General features: G+C 42.6%; 3 protein-coding genes across 4 annotated transcripts in view; all 3 read left to right on the plus strand.

Moving 5' to 3' along the window:
- The first annotated feature begins 64 nt into the window (after window positions 1–64).
- On the plus strand, window positions 65–4,941 carry LOC142465506 (receptor-type tyrosine-protein phosphatase eta-like). Its single transcript, XM_075569459.1, has 7 exons — window positions 65–308; window positions 662–916; window positions 1,348–1,605; window positions 2,296–2,550; window positions 3,315–3,563; window positions 4,211–4,465; window positions 4,568–4,941. The coding sequence occupies exons 1-7, from the start codon at window positions 74–76 to the stop codon at window positions 4,924–4,926; spliced, it is 1,866 nt and encodes a 621-aa protein (XP_075425574.1). The 5' UTR covers window positions 65–73; the 3' UTR covers window positions 4,927–4,941.
- Window positions 4,942–5,303: 362 nt separating this feature from the next.
- On the plus strand, window positions 5,304–8,643 carry LOC142465484 (receptor-type tyrosine-protein phosphatase H-like). Its single transcript, XM_075569445.1, has 5 exons — window positions 5,304–5,631; window positions 6,296–6,550; window positions 6,700–6,954; window positions 8,170–8,424; window positions 8,636–8,643. The coding sequence occupies exons 1-5, from the start codon at window positions 5,397–5,399 to the stop codon at window positions 8,641–8,643; spliced, it is 1,008 nt and encodes a 335-aa protein (XP_075425560.1). The 5' UTR covers window positions 5,304–5,396.
- Window positions 8,644–9,682: 1,039 nt separating this feature from the next.
- The window catches only part of LOC142466163 (receptor-type tyrosine-protein phosphatase beta-like), a 39,404-nt gene continuing 21,976 nt past the window's right edge, over window positions 9,683–27,110 (plus strand). Inside the window, exons 1-19 of one of the 2 annotated variants that reach the window (XM_075570988.1) lie at window positions 9,683–9,925; window positions 10,280–10,534; window positions 10,966–11,223; window positions 13,782–14,036; window positions 14,766–15,014; window positions 15,662–15,916; window positions 16,019–16,276; window positions 16,828–17,082; window positions 17,751–18,005; window positions 18,155–18,409; window positions 19,689–19,943; window positions 20,298–20,552; window positions 20,977–21,234; window positions 21,908–22,162; window positions 22,924–23,172; window positions 23,820–24,074; window positions 24,177–24,434; window positions 25,041–25,295; window positions 25,968–26,222. In XM_075570988.1, coding sequence (XP_075427103.1) covers window positions 9,691–9,925; window positions 10,280–10,534; window positions 10,966–11,223; window positions 13,782–14,036; window positions 14,766–15,014; window positions 15,662–15,916; window positions 16,019–16,276; window positions 16,828–17,082; window positions 17,751–18,005; window positions 18,155–18,409; window positions 19,689–19,943; window positions 20,298–20,552; window positions 20,977–21,234; window positions 21,908–22,162; window positions 22,924–23,172; window positions 23,820–24,074; window positions 24,177–24,434; window positions 25,041–25,295; window positions 25,968–26,222 — 4,825 coding nt within the window. In that variant the 5' untranslated portion in view covers window positions 9,683–9,690. The remainder of the gene's footprint in view (window positions 9,926–10,279; window positions 10,535–10,965; window positions 11,224–13,781; window positions 14,037–14,765; window positions 15,015–15,661; window positions 15,917–16,018; window positions 16,277–16,827; window positions 17,083–17,750; window positions 18,006–18,154; window positions 18,410–19,688; window positions 19,944–20,297; window positions 20,553–20,976; window positions 21,235–21,907; window positions 22,163–22,923; window positions 23,173–23,819; window positions 24,075–24,176; window positions 24,435–25,040; window positions 25,296–25,967; window positions 26,223–27,110) is intronic. The other variant, XM_075570990.1, reaches the window with a different exon arrangement.

Consider the following 27,110-nt stretch of genomic DNA (forward strand, 5'->3'; position numbering starts at 1 on the left):
CTTAAAATAAACCATAGAACTCATTACATGTATCTGTGTTTTCTCTATTCCAGTCCCTGATGTAATTGACATCATGAACATAGATAACATCAACACCAATTCTGTATTCCTGAGCTGGCCAATCCCAGCGGGCAACAGAAGCTCCTATGGGATAGAAGTCTTAGGCATTCCATCAAAGAACCTGACCGTGTATTCAGAATCCGTCCTTGTGGACCAGTTGGTGCCTGGAAATTATTACACATTCAGCATCTTTGCCATTGCTGGAAATGGTTTGACTGGGAAGACGACAGTGACTTCTACATTTACAGGTGACTATGAGAAAGGGTGGAAAGACTAATCAATTGTAAAACTGCATATATGTTTCATCTTTAGTTTCAATCCATTACATTACCAGAACAACATATATCCTGTTATGTGGGAATTGGAACAGTGTAACATGTAAGAGCAGCCTGTGGGAGGGGCAATTTATAAAGCTAATGTTAGGACATGCTATGGATTTAGTACATGGTAATATTTCCTATATCAATTCTTTCACCATGAGTCCATTAAATACATTACAGTACAACAAAGATATTGCATGTAGGAGTACAAAGTATATATGGATAACTAAAATACAATCCTTAGGAAGTACATTCAAGTGTCTGTGTGCTTTCTATTCCAGTACCTGATGTTATTGGGAACATCACCAAAGACAATATCACCACCAATTCTGTATTCCTGAGCTGGCCACACGCAGTGGGCAACAGAAGCTCCTATGGGATAGAAGTCTTAGGCATTCCATCCAAGAACCTGACCGTGTATTCAGAATCCGTCCTTGTGGACCAGTTGGTGCCTGGAAATTATTACACATTCAGCATCTTTGCCATTTCTGGAAATGGTTTGACTGGGAATAAAACAGTGACTTCTACAAATACAGGTGAGTATGCATGAAAATAGAAAGATTCACATACTATAATGCTGAATAGCTTTAACAGAAAAGCCTATTTTACAAATTAGTCTTCTGCTGTAGGCTGATGCTGGAAGACACCTTATAACGTATTCAAATGAATGGCCTGTAAGGTTTCTTCCAGCGCTGGAAGGTGTTTTATGGCAGAAGACTGCATAGTAATGGGCGCTATGTCTAAAAATTGACCAGAGCCAGCATCATCATAGGTATTCTGGAAAATAAAATGAATCTTGATAGGAAAGTAATAACACCAGATAAACATATTCAAGTTGACTGCTTACCACCTGCTACAGTAGCTTTATGAATACACCCCAGAGATTTGTGTAACACAATGTACACTATGCTACACATTGTATCAGGAGAATAGAATATCTCATTCCTTCTTGGTGTTCTGTTTGCAGTACCTGGAGAGGTTATGGACCTGACAGCACCCACCATCACCACCAGTTCTGTACTTCTGGAATGGCAGCCACCAGAGGGCAACACAAGTTCTTATTTGATCCAGAACCTGGGAAATGCCACTATCAGTGACCCAGTGACTATGAATTCTATTACAATTGCAAACCTGACACCTGGGAATTATTACACATTTCTGGTCTCTGCTCTTGTTGGTGAAAACAATTTAACAGGAAAAAGTAGCTCTATAGCTTTATACACAAGTGAGTAATTTCCATGACCTTAGCTACTCTTGAATGATTTATTTATACACTATGGGCCATGTTTACAAAGTGTTGCATTCAGTAGAATGGCCGGTAGGATGGCTTATAGCTTATCAGTATTTATTAAATATCACCCATTGTTCAGTGATATTAAAACTTGTATCCAAGGTCAGTTACATAAAATGACAATAATAACATTAATTACTGCTGGAGGATCAGAGCAAAGCAATATACTGTAGTAGAGGTTTAGCTCTGAGGATTGAAATGGTTAAGAATGTGGTATTTTATTATACTGGATACATATTTCACAGTTCTGCATCTTCATAACTAAACCCGGCCTCTGGTAACTATAACAACAGAAATATTTAAGGATCAAATTGTTCTAGAAAGACTCCCCTGTTCCTAGAATTAATATTGGATAAATGCTGCTTTTAACATAGTTATTACCACTCGTGGGGGATCTCAGAACTGTCTCTTTATCTTACACCCCAATGCAGTTTGGGGTTGGAAGTCTTTATTATGGTTAGAAAGAGAAAAATGCTGCTTCTAATACTTCAGGAGCAGATATAACCCATTCCCTGTCAGAGAGCTAACCCCATCTTACAGCAATGAGTTTGGAAGGAAGTTGTATAACTAAGGAAAGGACTTGCAGTGAGAAATGGTGAATATTGTGTTTTTCTTGGTTTTCAGGACCAGGTAATGTGACCATCCTAAAGGTCTCTAAAGTGAACACCAGCTCGTTATATGTCAGCTGGCTGCCCTCAGAAGGCAACAGAAGTTCTTATCTCGTGGAAGTGTTGGGAGATCCGCCGCAGAGTTTCAATGTGATATCAGAATCAGTGACGATCACTAACCTGACCCAGAGGAACCAGTACACAGTGAGGATCTGTGCAGTTAGTGGAGAGCATGATCTGCGGGGCAGCGGCAGTGACATGTCAGTCATATGTAAGTATAAAGACTACACTATGTTATACAAATAGTGTGAAGGTATTTAACCCCTTTGCTGCTGGACCAACTGTAGTGGAAATGTTTTTAATTGCATAGAACCACAATCCATTTAAACAATGGTGCAAGGTTCTTTAGACGCCTTGAAAAGGTTTTTGCATTGAAGTTGTGGGTGTCAGTTGCACTAAATCCCATCACACGTGTAATAATGATAATAGCACCATGCAAAACTAAGCTGCCTGTGTCACACACAGCATTGTATTCACTTACATGGAAAGTATACAATCAGGCCGGTCGCTAACTGGTATATGGAAGTCTTGTACAGGTAATAGGAAAAGCCTGACATCTTCCCTGCGATTTGTAGCATTTCTTCAGCACACTGTTACGCACAGCAACACCCTGTGTGTATTAATGCAAGAAGCAGTTTATTTATTTATCAAATCTATTTCCAGTAAGTTGTACATTGAGGGTTACCTCTTATTCTCAAGTATGTCCTGGGCACAGAGTTATGATGACTATACAGATTCCTCTGCACCGAGGTTCTCTGCTAGAAAACTACTCTCTGATTGGTAAATGGGTCAGTGATTCCATGTAATGCACGTTAGCAGTGACAGAGCCATTTAGTCCTACTCCACTGTTAATGGGAATTAGCACCTTTAATAGTAGATAGCTGGGAACACCATGGACATAAGTGATTGTAGCGTCCGACAGTTCTTGTTATAAGACACTTTTTATAGGATGTTAATTCCATTTTGTTTCCACAGTGTCCGATATTCTCAGTTCTACAGATGTATCCACCAGCTCTGTACGCTTGGTTTGGGAACTTCGAGAAGGACAGCAGATATCCTATAGAATAAATGTTGATGGCTTTCCAACCAGCAATTGGTCAGGAACCTCCCAAGAAGCGCTAATTGAGGGTCTGATACCCGGGAATCTGTACACATTTCAGATATCAGCATACGAAGGAAACAATTTCTTATATGGTTATGAAAGTGAGATTTCCCTGTATACAAGTAAGTGTGGCTTTATTCTGTATCCTCATATATTAAAGGCTAAATGGTGCATTTATTAAATGGGTTGGAATAGCTCCTCTGTTGCTTCAATCCCAAACACTTGTTATACAGTATTTACCTGGGCAGACTATAACTGGTACATAGCTATGCTGCAAAGGATATCACTATCTTTTATTTTGCTTATTAAATTGGCATGCACGCATCTAAAAAACCACTTATATCACCCCTCCTTCTGTGGCCTTCATCTCACTTAGAATGGGTCTGCTTTACTAAAACCCTGTTCTCATGTTAGAATGAAAACGGCCAAACCAGTTACTAATGTCACCTTTTCTAATTCATGTTCTACTCTAACTATAGAACACACACTCATGTCATGTTTTATCTGGGGTTATTTAATCCAGTAGTAGGTTCTTGAATAGCTTATCTGAATTTCCTTCCCAGTCGATGTGGAAATATATGATGAATATGGATTAGCTGACTATTTGGTCTATAAGTGAATATTTGTTCATGGTTCCATATTGTTTGATTCATTCTTAATAATGATTAAAGTGAATGATCAGTGAATAAAACTTGCTCCCTATATTGACATCATTTACTTCAAGTGTTCAGTAGAATCTCTCATTCATTTTTTAATCTTCTGAATACAGGACCTGAAGTGGTCAGGGATGTTCATCTTGACAATGTGTCCACTAGCTCTGTAGACCTGAGCTGGCTTCCACCAGTTGGCAACCACAGTTTCTACAGGATTGAGGTTACAGGAAATTCATCTCAGAACCTGACGACGACCTCAGAATCATTGTCCATCCAAGGACTCATTCCTGGAAACATGTACACTTTCATGATCTCGGCAGTCGCAGGAGGAGATGTACAAGGGGCCAGATATGAGAATTCTACATTCACCAGTTAGTATGAAAACAGTGTTGCAGATTTTAGTTGAAAACAGTCATTGCCAAACTTATTAATGGAAACTTCCGGTATTATTAACATATTTATCTCTTTTCCAGAGCCAGATGTTGTCCGAAATCTGAATATTAGTGCGACAACCACAACAGATGTCGCTCTGACTTGGGACCCACCCCAAGGTGGCAGGAGGCTTTATCAGATAGAGATTATAGGGGCTTCCGCACAAAATCTGACAAGTTCCACAGAATCAATGTCTATCTCTAACCTCACCCCGGGATCAGAATATACATTCTTTGTCTCTGCAGTAGTTGGGGACAATAATTTCCAAGGGGATCCAACTAACGTTTCCGGGATAACCAGTGAGTATCAGTCTTGGGGCTGTAATTATAGCTCAGATATTTCAGTTGGACGTATCTTCCAGTGTGTCATATTTCATAGTCGTGAGGGAAGGAAATATTAGAACAAGGACAAGAACTTCCTCACTAAAATGTTTGTAATGTGTGTAGAATGTACAGAGAGGACTAGCACATAATCTCACTTATTGTCAGTTAATTTAAGGACATATTTCCTGTAACATATTTATTTTATGCTCCATAGTTTCATATACAGTATATAATTATTCTATTAAGTCCAAAAATCTAAATAGTACAAAACATTCAGCATGATAAGGAAAACTTGGAATTCGATGTAAAGGCAATTAGAAGTGATTGGGCATTTCCTAAATATGAAGCCAACTGTGACACAGTAGAGATGAGTTGCTAGCCAATATAAAGTCTTCTTATCTACATTGAATTCATTAAAGTAAAACAAGATACGGTGTTCACACAGTAGGAAGAATATACAAGTATCTGAAATGACATTCTAAGAATTCTCATTTATGTAGAAACATCTTTTGTTTTCTCTATTCCAGTCCCTGATGTAATTAACAACATGAACATTGATAATATCACCACCAATTCTGTATTCCTGAGCTGGACACACCCAGCAGGCAACAGAAGCTCCTATGGGATAGAAGTCTTAGGCATTCCATCCAAGAACCTAACCGTGTATTCAGAATCCGTCCTTGTGGACCAGTTGGTGCCTGGAAATTATTACACATTCAGCATCTTTGCCATTGCTGGAAATGGTTTGTCTGGATTAACGACAGTGAATTCTACATTTACAGGTGAGTGAGTGTGAAAATGTAAAGATTCTCTCACCGTAATCTAATGTTCTATTTGCAATAAAAATTAATTATACAGTATATCTCTCTGAACGACTATCATACTATCAGTTACCAACATAAAACATAACAGAATTCTGGCGGATGTGCTATTTTTACGTCGAATCCTAGTACATCTTCTAGGGCCAGCCTTAGGCTTTGCGGGTTCCAAGATGGCATGCTGCCACGGGGCCCCACCTTGTAAAAACAAAAAAGAGGGACTTACCTAGATGAGCATCCCTCCTCCGGCAAAGTCTTGGTGGCATGAAGTCACGTTGCCATGCCAACACACATCACGGTGTCAAGTGATGTCACATTGCCATGACAGTGCCACGTCATATGACACCGTGACGAAGCAACACTGCAGGAGGCGGCCCACTGCGGAGAAGGTAAGAGGACACACACAACTCTCAGACACCCCCACACCTACCTCACTGCCTCTTCCTCCTCTTCTGGGCCCTCGGCGGCGCAGGGCACAAGAGAGACACCTTGTTCGCCTGGCACTGAGGCCGGGCCTGCTTTTAGTGTGAAAGCATGAAAATGTGCAGATAAGAAGATGCAGGATATAAACGTTTCTTAAAATAAACCATAGAACTCATTACATGTATCTGTGTTTTCTCTATTCCAGTCCCTGATGTAATTGACATCATGAACATAGATAACATCACCACCAATTCTGTATTCCTGAGCTGGACACACCCAGCGGGCAACAGAAGCTCCTATGGGATAGAAGTCTTAGGCATTCCATCCAAGAACCTGACCGTGTATTCAGAATCCGTCCTTGTGGATGAGTTGGTGCCTGGGAATTATTACACATTCAGCATCTCTGCCATTGCTGGAAATGGTTTGACTGGGAAGACGACAGTGACTTCTACATTTACAGGTGACTATGAGAAAGGGGGGAGAACGGCATCTTTTTTTTCCATTTCAATTTATGACAATCCTAGAACAATATATATTTTGTTATATGGCAATTTAATCAATTAGATTCCTTAGACAGTACATACAAGTAATTTTTTCTCTCTCCTTCAGTACCTGATTTTATTGGGAACATGAGCATAGACAATATCACCATCAGCTCCGTAATCCTGAGCTGGCCAATCCCAGCAGGCAACAGAAGTTCTTATGGATTAGAAGTCTTAGGCATTCCATCCAAGAACCTGACCGTGTATTCAGAATCCGTCCTTGTGGATGAGTTGGTGCCTGGAAATTATTACACATTCAACATCTTTGCCATTGCTGGAAATGGTTTGTCTGGATTACCGACAGTAACTTCTACATTTACAGGTAAGTAAGGGTGAAAATGTAAATAAAGATTCTCTCACCGTAATCTAATTATTCTGGAACCAGAGTCATATGTAGGACGTGAATGAGTCCTGATAGCTAACTCGTCCCCTTTTGAAAGCACACAAAGTCCTTCTATTTTCTTCAACTTTATTTGGGGGAGTTACAGAAATAAAAGGTACTTGTTAATGATGTTATTGGCAGAATTATCTTGTCAGGAGAATGACCTATGGCAGGGAAGGTGTTCTGCAGTGAGAGAGTGGTTCTCTGAGAGGAATGTGCCTTGTTATGGGGGGAAGCTAAAAAAAGATTGCCTTTGCAGAGGGAGCAATGGAGGGGAGAGTGTACTCACTTAGGCAGCTTGTTAGGAAAAGGAAATACACTTTCCTGGGACAGACAGCAGCAGGCAGAGGACCAATCCATTAAACAGAAGGGGGCAGGGGAACAACAGGGCTAAACCAACCCTATGGCTATAGGATTGGGAGGTTGCCAGGGCAACCAACAAGTGGCTGTGTAAAGAGGGGGACATGTTTCAATAATGTTGCAGTGTGAGAACAGAGAAAATGTATAATCCTGCTCCAGGACACTAATGTTCTACTTGCAATAAAAATGAATTATACAGTATTTCTCTCTGAACGACTATCATACTATCAGTTACCAACATAAAAAATAACAGAATTCTGGCGGATGTGCTATTTTTACGTCGAATTCTAGTACATCTTCTAGGGCCAGCCTTAGGCTTTGGGGGTCCCAAGATACCATGCTGCCACGGGGCCCCACCCTGTAAAAACAAAAAAGAGGGACTTACCTAGATGAGCATCCCTCCTCCGGCAAAGTCTTGGTGGCATGAAGTCACATTGCCATGCCAACACACATCACGGTGTCAAGAGATGTAACATTGCCATGACAGTGCCACGTCATATTATGCTGTGACGCTGTGACACCGTGACACTGCAGGAGGCGGCTCGCTTCGGAGAAGGTAAGAGGACACATACAATACTCAGACACCCTCACACCTACCTCACTGCCTCTTCCTCCTCTTCCGGGCCCTCGGCGGTGCAGGGCCCAAGAGAGACACCTTGTTCGCCTGGCACTGAGGCCGGGCCTGCTTTTAGTGTGAAAGCATAAAAATGTGCAGATAAGAAGATACAGAATATAAACGTTTCTTAAAATAAACCATATAACTCATTACATGTATCTGTGTTTTCTCTATTCCAGTCCCTGATGTAATTGACATCATGAACATAGATAATATCACAACCAATTCTGTATTCCTGAGCTGGCCAATCCCAGCGGGAAACAGAAGCTCCTATGGGATAGAAGTCTTAGGCATTCCATCCAAGAACCTGACCGTGTATTCAGAATCCGTCCTTGTGGATGAGTTGGTGCCTGGAAATTATTACACATTCAGCATCTTTGCCGTTGCTGGAAATGGTTTTTCTGGATTACCGAAAGTGAATTCTACATTTACAGGTAAGTAAGGGTGAAAATGTAAAGATTCTCTCACCGTAATCTAATTATTCTGGAACCAGAGTCATATGTAGGACGTGAATGAGTCCTGATAGCTAACTCGTCCCCTTTTGAAAGCACACAAAGTCCTTCTATTTTCTTCAACTTTATTTGGGGGAGTTACAGAAGTAAAAGGTACTTGTTAATGATGTTATTGGCAGAATTCTCTTGTCAGGAGAATGACCTATGGCTGAGAATGTGTTCTGCAGGGAGAGAGTGCTTCTCTGAGAGGAAGGTGCATTGTTATGGGGGGAAGCTAAAAAAAGATTGCCTTTGCAGAGAGAGCAATGGAGGGGAGAGTGTACTCACTTAGGCAGCTTGTTAGGAAAAGGAAATACACTTTCCTGGGACAGACAGGAGCAGCCAGAGGACATCTTCCATTAAACAGAAGGGGGCAGGGGAACAACAGGGCAAAACCAACCCTATGGCTATAGGATTGGGAGATTGCCAGGGCAACCAACTAGTGGCCGTGTAAAGAGGGGAACATGTTTCAATAATGTTGCAGTTTACACAGCTTTGGCTGCATCAGAGCAGGGAAAAACATGTAACTTCCTTGGGAGAGCTGGCAGTGTGAGAACAGAGAAAATGTATAATCCTGTTCCAGGACACTAATGTTCTACTTGCAATAAAAATTAATTATACAGTATATCTCTCTGAATGACTATCATACTATCAATTACCAACATAAAAAATAAGAGAATTCTGGCGGATGTGCTATTTTTACGTCGAATTCTAGTACATCTTCTAGGGCCAGCCTTAGGCTTTGCGGGTCCCAAGATGGCATGCTGCCACGGGGCCCCACCCAGTAAAAACAAAAAAGAGGGACTTACCTAGATGAGTATCCCTCTTCCGACAATGTCTTGGTGGCATGAAGTCACATTGCCATGGCAACGCACATCACGGTGTCAAGTGATTTCACATTGCCATGACAATGCTACGTCACATGACACCGTGACGACGCAACACTGCAGGAGGCGGCCCGCTGCGGAGAAGGTAAGAGGACACACACAACACTCAGACACCCTCACACCCACCTCACTGCCTCTTCCTCCTCTTCCCAAGAGAGACACCTTCTTCGCCTGGCACTGAGGCCGGGCCTGCTTTTAGTGTGAAAGCATGAAAATGTGCAGATAAGAAGATACAGAATATAAACGTTTCTTAAAATAAACCATAGAACTCATTACATGTATCTGTGTTTTCTCTATTCCAGTCCCTGATGTAATTGACATCATGAACATAGATAACATCACCACCAGTTATGTATTCCTGAGCTGGCTAATCCCAGCGGGCAACAGAAGCTCCTATGGGATAGAAGTCTTAGGCATTCCACCCAAGAACCTGACCGTGTATTCAGAATCCGTCCTTGTGGACCAGTTGGTGCCTGGAAATTATTACATATTCAGCATCTTTGCTATTGCTGGAAATGGTTTGACTGGGAAGACGACAGTGACTTCTACATTTACAGGTGACTATGAGAAAGGGGGGAAAGACTAATCAATTGTAAAACTGCATATATGTTTCATCTTTAGTTTCAATCCATTACAATACCAGAACAACATATATCTTGTTATGTGGGAATTGGAACAATGTAACATGTAAGAGCAGCCTGTGGGAGGGGCAATTTATAAATTTAATGTTAGGACATGCTATGGATTTAGTACATGGTAATATTTCCTATATCAAATCTTTCACCATGAGTCCATTTAAATACATTACAGTAAAACAAAGATATTGCATGTAGGAGTACAAAGTATATATGGATAACTAAAATACAATCCTTAGGAAGTACATTCAAGTGTCTGTTTGCTTTCTATTCCAGTACCCGATGTTATTGAGAACATCACCAAAGACAATATCACCACCAATTCTGTATTCCTGAGCTGGACACACCCAGCAGGCAACAGAAGCTCCTATGGGTTAGAAGTCTTAGGCATTCCATCCAAGAACCTGACCGTGTATTCAGAATCCGTCCTTGTGGACCAGTTGGTGCCTGGAAATTATTACACATTCAGCATCTTTGTTATTTCTGGAAATGATTTGACTGGGAATAAAACAGTGACTTCTACAAATACAGGTGAGTATGCATGAAAATAGAAAGATTCACATACTATAATGCTGAATAGCTTTAACAGAAAGGCCTATTTTACAAATTAGTCTTCTGCTGTAGGCTGATGCTGGAAGACACCTTATAACGTATTCAAATGAATGGCCTGTAAGGTTTCTTCCAGCGCTGGAAGGTGTTTTATGGCAGAAGACTGCTTAGTAATGGGCACTATGTCTAGAAATTGACCAGAGCCAGCATCATCATAGGTATTCTGGAAAATCAAATGAATCTTGATAGGAAAGTAATAACACCAGATAAACATATTCAAGTTGACTGCTTACCACCTGCTACAGTAGCTTTATGAATACACCCCAGAGATTTGTGTAACACAATGTACACTATGCTACACATTGTATCAGGAGAATAGAATATCTCATTCCTTCTTGGTGTTCTGTTTGCAGTACCTGGAGAGGTTAAGGACCTGACTGCACCCACCATCACCACCAGTTCTGTACTTCTGGAATGGCAGCCACCAGAGGGCAACACAAGTTCTTATTTGATCCAGAACCTGGGAAATGCCACTATCAGTGACCCAGTGACTATGAATTCTATTACAATTGCAAACCTGACACCTGGGAATTATTACACATTTCTGGTCTCTGCTCTTGTTGGTGAAAACAATTTAACAGGAAAAAGTAGCTCTATACCTTTATACACAAGTGAGTAATTTCCATGACCTTAGCTACTCTTGAATGATTTATTTATACACTATGGGCCATGTATACGAAGTGTTGCATTCAGTTGTGTGGCCGGTAGGATGGCTAATAGCTTATCAGTACTTATTAAATATCACCCATTGTTCAGTGATATTGAAACTTGTATCCAAGGTCAGTAACATAAAATGACAATAATAACATTAACTAATTACTGCTGGAGGATCAGAGCAAAGCAATATACTGTAGTAGAGGTTTAGCTCTGAGGATTGAAATGGTTAAGAATGGGGTATTTTATTATACTGGATAAATATTTCACAGTTCTGCATCTTCATAACTAAACCCGGCCTCTGGTAACTATAACAATAGAAATATTTAAGGATCGAATTGTTCTAGAACAGGCCTGCCCAACTCGTAAAGTGAGAAGGGCCGAACTGCTCCAAGGAAAAAAAATTTGGGCCGCACGGGTTAAATCATCATCATCATCATCATCATCATCATCTCTCCTCCAGCACCTCTCCATCATCATCATCCTCATCTATCTCTCATATCCCCATCTCTCCCCCTCACCCACACAATACCACCCTCCACATCAAAAACAATACCCCCTCCACATCCCCCCAGCCCATTCCATGTCAGCAGCCCCCCCCCCCCAAGTCAGCATCCCATGTCAGCATCCCCCCTATGTCTCTCTTCCCTCAATATAACACTCTCTCCCCCTCCCCTAAATCACACCCTCTTCCCCTCCTCTCAATGACACTCTCCCCCTCCCCTCAATATGACACACTCTCCCCCTCCCCTCAATATGACACTTTTCCCCTCCCCTCAATATGGCACTCTCTCCCCCTCCCCTCAATATGACACTCTCTCTCTCTCCCTCCCCTCAATATGACACTCTCTCTCTCTCCCTCCCCTCAATATGACACTCTCTCTCCCTCCCCTCAATATGACACTCTCTCCCTCCCCTCAATATGACACACTCCCCCTCCCCCCTCAATATGACACACTCCCCCTCCCCCCTCAATATGACACACTCTCCCCCTCCCCTCAATATGACACTCTCCCCCTCCCCTCAATATGACACACTCCCCCTCCCCCTCAATATGACACACTCCCCCTCCCCCCTCAATATGACACACTCTCCCCCTCCCCTCAATTTGACACTCTCCCCGTCCCCTCAATATGACACACTCTCCCCCTCCCCTCAATATAACACACTCTCCCCCTCCCCTCAATATAACACTCTCTCCCCCTCCCCTCAATATGACACTCTCTCTCCTCAATATGACACTCTCTCTCCTCAATATGACACTCTCTCTATCCCTCTCTTCAATATGACACTCTCCCCCTCCCCTAAATGACACTCTCTCCCCCTCCTCTCAATGACACTCTTTCCCCCTCTCCTCAATATGACACTCTCTCCCCCCCTGCACCTCACATCACTTCCCCCCCTGCACCTCACATGTCAGCAGCCCCCCCTCACATGCCAGCAGCCCACCCCCTCACATGTCAGCAGCCCACCCCCCCTCACATGTCAGCAGCCCACCCCCCCTCACATGTCAGCAGCCCACCCCCCTCACATGTCAGCAGCCCACTCCCCCTCACATGTCAGCAGCCCACCCCCCCCTCACATGTCAGCAGCCCACTCGACCCTCACATGTCAGCAGCCCACCCCTCCTCACATGTCAGCAGCCCACCCCCCCCTCACATGTCAGCAGCCCACCCCCCCCTCACATGTCAGCAGCCCACCCCCCCCTCACATGTCAGCAGCCCACCCCCCCCTCACATGTCAGCAGCCCACCCCCCTCACATGTCAGCAGCCCACCCCCCCTCACATGTCAGCACCCCCCCCCTCACATGTCAGCACCCCCCCTCACATGTCAGCAGCCCACCCCCCTCACATGTCAGCACCCCCCCCCTCACATGTCAGCACCCCCCCCTCACATGTCAGCACCCCCCCCTCACATGTCAGCACCCCCCCCTCAAATGCGGTGGTGGAGGAGGGGAGGGGGGGCGGTGGTGGAGGAGGGGAGGGGGGGGGCGGTGGTGGAGGAGGGGAGGGGGGGGCGGTGGTGGAGGAGGGGAGGGGGTGTGCGGTGGTGGAGGAGGGGAGGGGGGGGCGGTGGAGGAGGGGGATGAATCGCCGCCATTTTTTTAAACTTTAAAAAAAAAAAAAAAAAATTTTTTTATTTATTTAATTAATTAACTGGCGCCCGGCCGGAGTCACCGCGGGCCACACAGAGAGGCAGCCCTGTTCTAGCAAGACGCCTCTGCTCCTAGAATTAATATGGGATAAGTGCTGGTTTTAACATAGTTATTACCACTCGTGGTGGTTCTCAGAACTGTCTCTTTATCTTACACCCCAATGCAGTTTGGGGTTGGAAGTCTTTATTATGGTTAGAAAGAGAAAAATGCTGCTTCTAATACTTCAGGAGCAGATATAACCCATTCCCTGTCAGAGAGCTAACCCCATCTTACAGCAATGAGTTTGAAAGGAAGTTGTATAACTAAGGAAAGGACTTGCAGTGAGAAATGGTGAATATTGTGTTTTTCTTGGTTTTCAGGACCAGGTAATGTGACCATCCTAAAGGTCTCTAAAGTGAACACCAGCTCGTTATATGTCAGCTGGCTGCCCTCAGAAGGCAACAGAAGTTCTTATCTGGTGGAAGTGTTGGGAGATCCGCCGCAGAGTTTCAATGTGATATCAGAATCAGTGACGATCACTAACCTGACCCAGAGGAACCAGTACACAGTGAGGATCTGTGCAGTTAGTGGGGAGCATGATCTGCGGGGCAGCGGCAGTGACATGTCAGTCATATGTAAGTATAAAGACTACAGTATGTTATACACATAGTGTGAAGGTATTTAACCCCCTTGCTGCTGGACCAACTGTAGTGGAAATGTTTTTAATTGCATAGAACCACAATCCATTTAAACAATGGTGCAAGGTTCTTTAGACGCCTTGAAAAGGTTTTTGCATTGAAGTTGTGGGTGTCAGTTGCACTAAATCCCATCACACGTGTAATAATGACAATAGAGCATTGTATTCACTTACATGGAAAGTATACAATCAGCCCAGTCGCTAACTGGTATATGGAAGTCTTGTACAGGTTATAGGAAAAGCCTGACATCTTCCCTGCAATTTGTAGCATTTCTTCAGCACACTGTTACGCACAGCAACACCCTGTGTGTATTAATGCAAGAAGCAGTTTATTTATTTATCAAACGTATTTCCAGGAAGTTGTACATTGAGGGTTACCTCTTATTCTCAAGTATGTCCTGGGCACAGAGTTATGATGACTATACAGATTCCTCTGCACCGAGGTTCTCTGCTATAAAACTACTCTCTGATTGGTAAATGGGTCAGTGATTTCATGTAATGCACTTTAGCAGTGACAGAGCCATTTAGTCCTACTCTACTGTTAATGGGAATTAGCACCTTTAATAGTAGATAGCTGGGAACACCATGGACATAAGTGAGTGTAGCGTCCGACAGTTCTTGTTATAAGACACTTTTTATAGGATGTTAATTCCATTTTTTTCCACAGTATCCGATATTCTTAGCTCTACAGATGTATCCACCAGCTCTGTACGCTTGGTTTGGGAACTTCGAGAAGGACAGCAGATATCCTATAGAATAAATGTTGATGGCATTCCAACCAGCAATTGGTCAGGAACCTCCCAAGAAGCGCTAATTGAGGGTTTGATTCCCGGGAATCTGTACACATTTCAGATATCAGCATACGAAGGAAACAATTTCTTATATGGTTATGAAAGTGAGATTTCCCTGAATACAAGTAAGTGTGGCTTAATACTGTATCCTCATATATTAAAGGCGACATGGCGCATTTATTATATGGGTTGGAATAGCTCCTCTGTTGCTTCAATCCCAAACACTTGTTATACAGTATTTACCTGGGCAGACTATAACTGGTACATAGCTATGCTGCAAAGGATATCACTATCTTTTATTTTGATTATTAAATTGGCATGCACGCATCTAAGAAACCACCTATATCACCCCTCCTTCTGTGGCCTTCATCTCACTTAGAATGGGTCTGCTTTACTAAAACCCTGTTCTCATGTTAGAATGAAAACGGCCAAACCAGTTACTAATGTCACCTTTTCTAATTCATGTTCTACTCTAACTATAGAACACACACTCATGTCATGTTTTATCTGGGGTTATTTAATCCAGTAGTAGGTTCTTGAATAGCTAATCTGAATTTCCTTCCCAGTCGATGTGGAAATATATGATGAATATGGATTAGCTGACTATTTGGTCTATAAGTGAATATTTGTTCATGGTTCCATATTGTTTGATTCATTCTTAATAATGATTAAAGTGAATGATCAGTGAATAAAACTTGCTCCCTATATTGACATCATTTACTTCAAGTGTTCAGTAGAATCTCTCATTCATTTTTTAATCTTCTGAATACAGGACCTGAAGTGGTCAGGGATGTTCATCTTGACAATGTGTCCACTAGCTCTGTAGACCTGAGCTGGCTTCCACCAGTTGGCAACCACAGTTTCTACAGGATTGAGGTTACAGGAAATTCATCTCAGAACCTGACGACGACCTCAGAATCATTGTCCATCCAAGGACTCATTCCTGGAAACATGTACACTTTCATGATCTCGGCAGTCGCAGGAGGAGATGTACAAGGGGCCAGATATGAGAATTCTACATTCACCAGTTAGTATGAAAACAGTGTTGCAGATTTTAGTTGAAAACAGTCATTGCCAAACTTATTAATGGAAACTTCCGGTATTATTAACATATTTATCTCTTTTCCAGAGCCAGATGTTGTCCGAAATCTGAATATTAGTGCGACAACCACAACAGATGTCGCTCTGACTTGGGACCCACCCCAAGGTGGCAGGAGGCTTTATCAGATAGAGGTTATAGGGGCTTCCGCACAAAATGTGACAAGTTCCACAGAATCAATGTCTATCAATAACCTCATCCCGGGATCAGAATATACATTCTTTGTCTCTGCAGTAGTTGGGGACAATAATTTCCAAGGGGATCCAACTAACGTTTCCGGGATAACCAGTGAGTATCAGTCTTGGGGCTGTAATTATAGCTCAGATATTTCAGTTGGACGTATCTTCCAGTGTGTCATATTTCATAGTCGTGAGGGAAGGAAATATTAGAACAAGGACAAGAACTTCCTCACTAAAATGTTTGTAATGTGTGTAGAATGTACAGAGAGGACTAGCACATAATCTCACTTATTGTCAGTTAATTTAAGGACATATTTCCTATAACATATTTATTTTATGCTCCATAGTTTCATATACAGTATATAGTTATTCTATTAAGTCCAAAAATCTAAATAGTACAAAACATTCAGCATGATAAGGAAAACTTGGAATTCGATGTAAAGGCAATTAGAAGTGATTGGGCATTTCCTAAACATGAAGCCAACTGTGACACAGTAGAGATGAGTTGCTAGCCAATATAAAGTCTTCTTATCTACATTGAATTCATTAAAGTAAAACAAGATACGGTGTTCACACAGTAGGAAGAATATACAAGTATCTGAAATGACATTCTAAGAATTCTCATTTATATAGAAACATCTTTTGTTTTCTCTATTCCAGTTCCTGATGTAATTAACAACATGAACATTGACAATATCACAACCAATTCTGTATTCCTGAGCTGGACACACCCAGCAGGCAACAGAAGCTCCTATGGATTAGAAGTCTTAGGCATTCCATCCAAGAACCTGACCGTGTATTCAGAATCCGTCCTTGTGGACCAGTTGGTGCCTGGAAATTATTACACATTCAGCATCTTTGCCATTGCTGGAAATGGTTTGTCTGGATTAACGACAGTGAATTCTACATTTACAGGTGAGTGTGAAAATGTAAAGATTCACAGACGGTAATCTAATGTTCTATTTGCAATAAAAATTAATTATACAGTATATCTCTCTGAACGACTATCATACTATCAGTTACCAACATAAAACATAACAGAATTCTGGCGGATGTGCTATTTTTACGTCGAATCCTAGTACATCTTCTAGGGTCAGCCTTAGGCTTTGCGGGTCCCAAGATGGCATGCTGCCACGGGGCCCCACCCTGTAAAAACAAAAAAGAGGGACTTACCTAGATGAGCATCCCTCCTCCGGCAAAGTCTTGGTGGCATGAAGTCACGTTGCCATGGCAACACACATCACGGTGTCAAGTGATGTCACATTGCCATGACAGTGCCACGTCATATTACGCTGTGACGCTGTGACAACGTGACACTGCAGGAGGCGGCTCACTGCGGAGAAAGTAAGAGGACACACACAACTCTCAGACACCCCCACACCTACCTCACTGCCTCTTCCTCCTCTTCTGGGCCCTCGGCGGCGCAGGGCACAAGAGAGACACCTTGTTCGCCTGGCACTGAGGCCGGGCCTGCTTTTAGTGTGAAAGCATGAAAATGTGCAGATAAGAAGATGCAGGATATAAACGTTTCTTAAAATAAACCATAGAACTCATTACATGTATCTGTGTTTTCTCTATTCCAGTCCCTGATGTAATTGACATCATGAACATAGATAACATCACCACCAATTCTGTATTCCTGAGCTGGACACACCCAGCGGGCAACAGAAGCTCCTATGGGATAGAAGTCTTAGGCATTCCATCCAAGAACCTGACCGTGTATTCAGAATCCGTCCTTGTGGATGAGTTGGTGCCTGGGAATTATTACACATTCAGCATCTCTGCCATTGCTGGAAATGGTTTGACTGGGAAGACGACAGTGACTTCTACATTTACAGGTGACTATGAGAAAGGGGGGAGAACGGCATCTTTTTTTTCCATTTCAATTTATGACAATCCTAGAACAATATATATTTTGTTATATGGCAATTTAATCAATTAGATTCCTTAGACAGTACATACAAGTAATTTTTTCTCTCTCCTTCAGTACCTGATTTTATTGGGAACATGAGCATAGACAATATCACCATCAGCTCCGTAATCCTGAGCTGGCCAATCCCAGGGGGCAACAGAAGTTCCTATGGGGTAGAAGTCTTAGGCATTCCATCCAAGAACCTGACCGTGTATTCAGAATCCGTCCTTGTGGATGAGTTGGTGCCTGGAAATTATTACACATTCAGCATCTTTGCCATTGCTGGAAATGGTTTGTCTGGATTACCGACAGTAACTTCTACATTTACAGGTAAGTAAGGGTGAAAATGTAAATAAAGATTCTCTCACCGTAATCTAATTATTCTGGAACCAGAGTCATATGTAGGACGTGAATGAGTCCTGATAGCTAACTCGTCCCCTTTTGAAAGCACACAAAGTCCTTCTATTTTCTTCAACTTTATTTGGGGGAGTTACAGAAATAAAAGGTACTTGTTAATGATGTTATTGGCAGAATTATCTTGTCAGGAGAATGACCTATGGCTGAGAATGTGTTCTGCAGGGAGAGAGTGCTTCTCTGAGAGGAAGGTGCCTTGTTATGGGGGGAAGCTATAAAAAGATTGCCTTTGCAGAGGGAGCAATGGAGGGGAGAGTGTACTCACTTAGGCAGCTTGTTAGGAAAAGGAAATACACTTTCCTGGGACAGACAGCAGCAGGCAGAGGACCAATCCATTAAACAGAAGGGGGCAGGGGAACAACAGGGCTAAACCAACCCTATGGCTATAGGATTGGGAGGTTGCCAGGGCAACCAACAAGTGGCTGTGTAAAGAGGGGGACATGTTTCAATAATGTTGCAGTTTACACAGCTTTGGCTGCATCAGAGCAGGGAAAAACATGTAACTTCCTTGGGGAGAGCTGGCAGTGTGAGAACAGAGACAATGTATAATCCTGCTCCAGTACACTAATGTTCTACTTGCAATAAAAATGAATTATACAGTATATCTCTCTGAACGACCATCATACTATCAGTTACCAACATAAAAAATAACAGAATTCTGGCGGATGTGCTATTTTTACGTCGAATTCTAGTACATCTTCTAGGGCCAGCCTTAGGCTTTGCGGGTCCCAAGATGGCATGCTGCCACGGGGCCCCACCCTGTAAAAACAAAAAGAGGGACTTGCCTAGAAGGCAATCCCTCTTCCGACAATGTCTTGGTGGCATGAAGTCGCGTTGCCATGGCAACGCACATCACGGTGTCAAGTGATGTAACATTGCCATGACAGTGCCACGTCATATTACGCTGTGACGCTGTGACAACGTGACACTGCAGGAGGCGGCTCGCTTCGGAGAAAGTAAGAGGACACATACAACACTCAGACACCCTCACACCTACCTCACTGCCTCTTCCTCCTCTTCCGGGCCCTCGGCGGCGCAGGGCACAAGAGAGACACCTTGTTCGCCTGGCACTGAGGCCGGGCCTGCTTTTAGTGTGAAAGCATGAAAATGTGCAGATAAGAAGATGCAGAATATAAACGTTTCTTAAAATAAACCATAGAACTCATTACATGTATCTGTGTTTTCTCTATTCCAGTCCCTGATGTAATTGACATCATGAACATAGATAACATCACAACCAATTCTGTATTCCTGAGCTGGCCAATCCCAGCGGGCAACAGAAGCTCCTATGGGTTAGAAGTCTTAGGATTTCCATCCAAGAACCTGACTGTGTATTCAGAATCCGTCCTTGTGGACCAGTTGGTGCCTGGGAATTATTACACATTCAGCATCTTTGCCATTGCTGGAAATGGTTTGACTGGGAAGACGACAGTGACTTCTACATTTACAGGTGACTATGAGAAAGGGGGGAAAGACTAATCAATTGTAAAACTGCATATATGTTTCATCTTTAGTTTCATTTCATTACATTACCAGAACAACATATATCTTGTTATGTGGGAATTGGAACAGTGTAACATGTAAGAGCAGCCTGTGGGTGGGGAAATAAATAAAGCTAATGTTAGGACATACTATGGATTTAGTACATGGTAATATTTCCTATATCAAATCTTTCACCATGAGTCCATTTAAATACATTAGAGTACAACAACGATATTGCATGTAGGAGTACAAAGTATATATGGATAACGAAAATACAATCCTTAGGAAGTACATTCAAGTGTCTGTTTGCTTTCTATTCCAGTACCTGATGTTATTGGGAACATCACCAAAGACAATATCACAACCAATTCTGTATTCCTGAGCTGGACACACCCAGCAGGCAACAGAAGCTCCTATGGGTTAGAAGTCTTAGGCATTCCATCCAAGAACCTGACCGTGTATTCAGAATCCGTCCTTGTGGACCAGTTGGTGCCTGGGAATTTTTACACATTCAGCATCTTTGCCATTTCTGGAAATGGTTTGACTGGGAATAAAACAGTGACTTCTACAAATACAGGTGAGTATGCATGAAAATAGAAAGATTCACATACTATAATGCTGAATAGCTTTAACAGAAAGGCCTATTTTACAAATTAGTCTTCTGCTGTAGGCTGATGCTGGAAGACACCTTATAACGTATTCAAATGAATGGCCTGTAAGGTTTCTTCCAGCGCTGGAAGGTGTTTTATGGCAGAAGACTGCTTAGCATTATGTCTAGAAATTGACCAGAGCCAGCATCATCATAGGTATTCTAGAAAATAAAATGAATCTTGATAGGAAAGTAATAACACCAGATAAACATATTCAAGCTGACCTCTTACCACCTGCCACAGTAGCTTTATGAATACACACCAGAGATTTTTGTAATACAAGGTACACTATGCTACACATTGTATCAGGAGAATAGAATATCTCATTCCTTCTTGGTGTTCTGTTTGCAGTACCTGGAGAGGTTAAGGACCTGACTGCACCCACCATCACCACCAGTTCTGTACTTCTGGAATGGCAGCCACCAGAGGGCAACACAAGTTCTTATTTGATCCAGAACCTGGGAAATGCCACTATCAATGACCCAGTGACTATGAATTCTATTACAATTGCAAACCTGACACCTGGGAATTATTACACATTTCTGGTCTCTGCTCTTGTTGGTGAAAACAATTTAACAGGACAAAGTAGCTCTATACCTTTATACACAAGTGAGTAATTTCCATGACCTTAGCTACTCTTGAATTATTTATTTATACACTATGGGCCATGTTTACGAAGTGTTGCATTCAGTTGAGTGGCCGGTAGGATGGCTAATAGCTTATCAGTACTTATTAAATATCACCCATTGTTCAGTGATAGTGAAACTTGTATGCAAGGTCAGTTAGATAAAATGACAATAATAACATTAACTAATTACTGCTGGAGGATCAGAGCAAAGCAATAAGCTGTAGTAGAGGTTTAGCTCTGAGGATTGAAATGGTTAAGAATGGGGTATTTTATTATACTGGATACATATTTCACAGTTCTGCCTCTGGTAACAATAACAATACAAATATTTAAGGATCAAATTGTTCTAGAAAGACTCCCCTTTTCCTAGAATTAATATTGGATAAATGCTGCTTTTAACATAGTTATTACCACTCGTGGGGGATCTCAGAACTGTCTCTTTATCTTACACCCCAATGCAGTTTGGGGTTTGAAGTCTTTATTCCGGGTTTAAAGAGCAAAATGCTGCTTCTAATACTTCAGGAGCAGATATAACCCATTCCCTGTCAGAGAGCTAACCCCATCTTACAGCAATGAGTTTGAAAGGAAGTTGTATAACTAAGGGAAGGACTTGCAGTGAGAAATAGTGAATATTGTGTTTTTCTTGGTTTTCAGGACCAGGTAATGTGACCATCCTAAAGGTCTCTAAAGTGAACATCAGCTCGTTATATGTCAGCTGGCTGCCCTCAGAAGGCAACAGAAGTTCTTATCTGGTGGAAGTGTTGGGAGATCCGCCGCAGAGTTTCAATGTGATATCAGAATCAGTGACGATCACTAACCTGACCCAGAGGAACCAGTACACAGTGAGGATCTGTGCAGTTAGTGGAGAGCATGATCTGCGGGGCAGCGGCAGTGACATGTCAGTCATATGTAAGTATAAAGACTACAGTATGTTATACACATAGTGTGAAGGTATTTAACCCCCTTGCTGCTGGACCAATTGTAGTGGAAATGTTTTTAATTGCATAGAACCACAATCCATTTAAACAATGGTGCAAGGTTCTTTAGACGCCATGAAAAGGTTTTTGCATTGAATTTGTGGGTGTCAGTTGCACTAAATCCCATCACACGTGTAATAATGATAATAGCACCATGCAAAACTAAGCTGCCTGTGTCACACACAGCATTGTATTCACTTACATGGAAAGTATGCAATCAGCCCAGTCGCTAACTGGTATATGGAAGTCTTGTACAGGTAATAGGAAACGCCTGACATCTTCCCTGCGATTTGTAGCATTTCTTCAGCACATTGTTATGCACAGCAACACCCTGTGTGTATTAATGCAAGAAGCAGTTTATTTATTTATCAAATCTATTTCCAGTAAGTTGTACATTGAGGGTTACCTCTTATTCTCAAGTATGTCCTGGGCACAGAGTTATGATGACTATACAGATTCCTCCGCAGCGAGGTTCTCTGCTAGAAAACTACTCTCTGATTGGTAAATGGGTCAGTGATTTCATGTAAGTCAGTTTAGCAGTGACAGAGCCATTTAGTCCTACTCCACTGTTAATGGGAATTAGCACCTTTAATAGTAGATAGCTGGGAACACCATGGACATAAGTGAGTGTAGCGTCCGACAGTTCTTGTTATAAGACACTTTTTATAGGATGTCAATTCCATTTTTCCACAGTGTCCGATATTCTCAGCTCTACAGATGTATCCACCAGCTCTGTACGCTTGGTTTGGGAACTTCGAGAAGGACAGCAGATATCCTATAGAATAAATGTTGATGGCATTCCAACCAGCAATTGGTCAGGAACCTCCCAAGAAGCGCTAATTGAGGGTCTGATACCCGGGAATCTGTACACATTTCAGATATCAGCATACGAAGGAAACAATTTCTTATATGGTTATGAAAGTGAGATTTCCCTGTATACAAGTAAGTGTGGCTTAATACTGTATCCTCATATTTTAAAGGCTAAATGGTGCATTTATTAAATGGGTTGGAATAGCTCCTCTGTTGCTTCAATCCCAAACACTTGTTATACAGTATTTACCTGGGCAGACTATAACTGGTACATAGCTATGCTGCAAAGGATATCACTATCTTTTATTTTGCTTATTAAATTGGCATGCACGCATCTAAAAAACCACTTATATCACCCCTCCTTCTGTGGCCTTCATCTCACTTAGAATGGGTCTGCTTTACTAAAACCCTGTTCTCATGTTAGAATGAAAACGGCCAAACCAGTTACTAATGTCACCTTTTCTAATTCATGTTCTACTCTAACTATAGAACACACACTCATGTCATGTTTTATCTAGGGTTATTTAATCCAGTAGTAGGTTCTTGAATAGCTAATCTGAATTTCCTTCCCAGTCGATGTGGAAATATATGATGAATATGGATTAGCTGACTATTTGGTCTATAAGTGAATATTTGTTCATGGTTCCATATTGTTTGATTCATTCTTAATAATGATTAAAGTGAATGATCAGTGAATAAAACTTGCTCCCTATATTGACATCATTTACTTCAAGTGTTCAGTAGAATCTCTCATTCATTTTTTAATCTTCTGAATACAGGACCTGAAGTGGTCAGGGATGTTCATCTTGACAATGTGTCCACTAGCTCTGTAGACCTGAGCTGGCTTCCACCAGTTGGCAACCACAGTTTCTACAGGATTGAGGTTACAGGAAATTCATCTCAGAACCTGACGACGACCTCAGAATCATTGTCCATCCAAGGACTCATTCCTGGAAACATGTACACTTTCATGATCTCGGCAGTCGCAGGAGGAGATGTACAAGGGGCCAGATATGAGTATTCTACATTCACCAGTTAGTATGAAAACAGTGTTGCAGATTTTAGTTGAAAACAATCATTGCCAAACTTATTAATGGAAACTTCCGGTATTATTTACATATTTATCTCTTTTCCAGAGCCAGATGTTGTCCGAAATCTGAATATCAGTGCAACAACCACAACAGATGTCACTCTGACTTGGGACCCACCCCAAGGTGGCAGGAGGCTTTATCAGATAGAGGTTATAGGGGCTTCCGCACAAAATCTGACAAGTTCCACAGAATCAATGTCTATCTCTAACCTCACCCCGGGCTCAGAATATACATTCTTTGTCTCTGCAGTAGTTGGGGACAATAATTTCCAAGGGGATCCAACTAACGTTTCCGGGATAACCAGTGAGTATCAGTCTTGGGGCTGTAATTATAGCTCAGATATTTCAGTTGGACGTATCTTCCAGTGTGTCATATTTCATAGTCTTGAGGGAAGGAAATATTAGAACAAGGACAAGAACTTCCTCACTGAAATGTTTGTAATGTGTGTAGAATTTACAGAGTTGACTTGCACATAATCTCACTTATTGTACACTATGGCAACCTATAAAGAGATGAGGTTCACAGTTTGCAGGACTTTTCCCTTAAGTTAATTTAAGGACATATTAACCGTAACATATTTATTTTATGCTCCATAGTTTCATATACAGTATATAGTTATTCTATTAAGTTCAAAAATCTAAATAGTACAAAACATTCAGCATGATAAGGAAAACTTGGAATTCGATGTAAAGGCAATTAGAAGTGATTGGGCATTTCCTAAACATGAAGCCAACTGTGACACAGTAGAGATGAGTTGCTAGCCAATATAAAGTCTTCTTATCTACATTGAATCCATTAAAGTAAAACAAGATACGGTGTACACACAGTAGGAAGAATATACAAGTATCTGAAATGACATTCTAAGAATTCTCATTTATGTAGAAACATCTTTTGTTTTCTCTATTCCAGTTCCTGATGTAATTAACAACATGAACATTGATAATATCACCACCAATTCTGTATTCCTGAGCTGGACACACCCAGCAGGCAACAGAAGCTCCTATGGGATAGAAGTCTTAGGCATTCCATCCAAGAACCTGACCGTGTATTCAGAATCCGTCCTTGTGGATGACTTGGTGCCTGGAAATTATTACACATTCAGCATCTTTGCCATTGCTGGAAATGGTTTGTCTGGATTAACGACAGTGAATTCTACATTTACAGGTGAGTGAGTGTGAAAATGTAAAGATTCACAGACGGTAATCTAATGTTCTATTTGCAATAAAAATTAATTATACAGTATATCTCTCTAAACGACTATCATACTATCAGTTACCAACATAAAACATAACAGAATTCTGGCGGATGTGCTATTTTTACGTCGAATTCTAGTACATCTTCTAGGGCCAGCCTTAGTCTTTGCGGGTCCCAAGATGGCATGCTGCCACGGGGCCCCACCCTGTAAAAACAAAAAAGAGGGACTTACCTAGATGAGCATCCCTCCTCCGACAAAGTCTTGGTGGCATGAAGTCACGTTGCCATGCCAACACACATCACGGTGTCAAGTGATGTAACATTGCCATGACAGTGCCACGTCATATTACGCTGTGGCTCTGTGACAACGTGACATTGCAGGTGGCGGCTCACTGCGGAGAAGGTAAGAGGACACACACAACTCTCAGACACTCTCACACCTACCTCACTGCCTCTTCCTCCTCTTCCGGGCCCTCGGCGGCGCAGGGCCCAAGAGAGACACCTTGTTCGCCTGGCACTGAGGCCGGGCCTGCTTTTAGTTTGAAAGCATGAAAATGTGCAGATAAGAAGATACAGAATATAAACGTTTCTTAAAATAAACCATAGAACTCATTACATGTATCTGTGTTTTCTCTATTCCAGTCCCTGATGTAATTGACATCATGAACATAGATAATATCACAACCAATTCTGTATTCCTGAGCTGGACACACCCAGCAGGCAACAGAAGCTCCTATGGATTAGAAGTCTTAGGCATTCCATCCAAGAACCTGACCGTGTATTCAGAATCCGCCTTTGTGGACCAGTTGGTGCCTGGAAATTATTACACATTCAGCATCTTTGCCATTGCTGGAAATGGTTTGACTGGGAAGACGACAGTGGCTTCTACATTTACAGGTGACTATGAGAAAGGGTGGAAAGACTAATCAATTGTAAAACTGCATATATGTTTCATCTTTAGTTTCAATCCATTACATTACCAGAACAACATATACAGCTCAACCCCGTTATAGCGCGGTCCTCGGGGGCCGCTCGATCCGACCGCGCTAGAACCGGGGTCGCGCTATTTTTTTTTGAAGTGAAACTTCCTTAGTGGCACCTCATTCGTGATGGGGCAAAAATGGATTGTGGAGACAGAAATGAAACGGATGTGACGTCAGTGCTGGCAGTTGAGGCCGGGCTGTGTTCTGGCTCAGCCCGACCCCAACACTGACATCACACCCGCTCCACAAATCAGATGCGGCGGCGGCGGCGATAGCCGCCGGCGCCGCTCCTAACGGGTGCTGCTCCCCCCACATGGCTAATGACATATGCGGCGGCGGCGGCGGCGATAGCCGCCGGCGCCGCTCCTAACGGCCGCCATTCCCCCCGCACATCCGCTGCCAAGCCGCGCATGCTCAGTAATCATGGGGACTGGAGGAAAGCCACGCATGCGCAGAAGCGGTTGGCAGCGGCGCCGTTCCCCGCCCGCTGCCACGGCTGTAAACATGTGTTGCCGTTCCCCGTCTGCTGCCCGGGACAGCAGAGACCGCCTGACCGGGACAGCAGAGACCGCCCGACCGGGACAGCCCCCCCCCCCTTTCCTAACCCGAATGGGACCTCCCTCCCAGCCCACACATGTGCCCGCCTAACTTCCACTACCGCTGCCATGCCGCGCATGCGCAGAAGCGGCTGGCAGCGGCGCCATTCAGCCCTCCAGTGACGCGGGCGTTTGCGGGCCCCCCAGGAAGCGGTGTTACAAAAACCCGGGCGCAACCCGCGCGGACCCCCCCCCCCCAGACCCCC

The sequence above is a fragment of the Ascaphus truei genome, chromosome 14 (assembly GCF_040206685.1).
Source record: "Ascaphus truei isolate aAscTru1 chromosome 14, aAscTru1.hap1, whole genome shotgun sequence".
In the NCBI taxonomy this organism is placed as follows: Eukaryota; Metazoa; Chordata; class Amphibia; order Anura; family Ascaphidae; genus Ascaphus; species Ascaphus truei.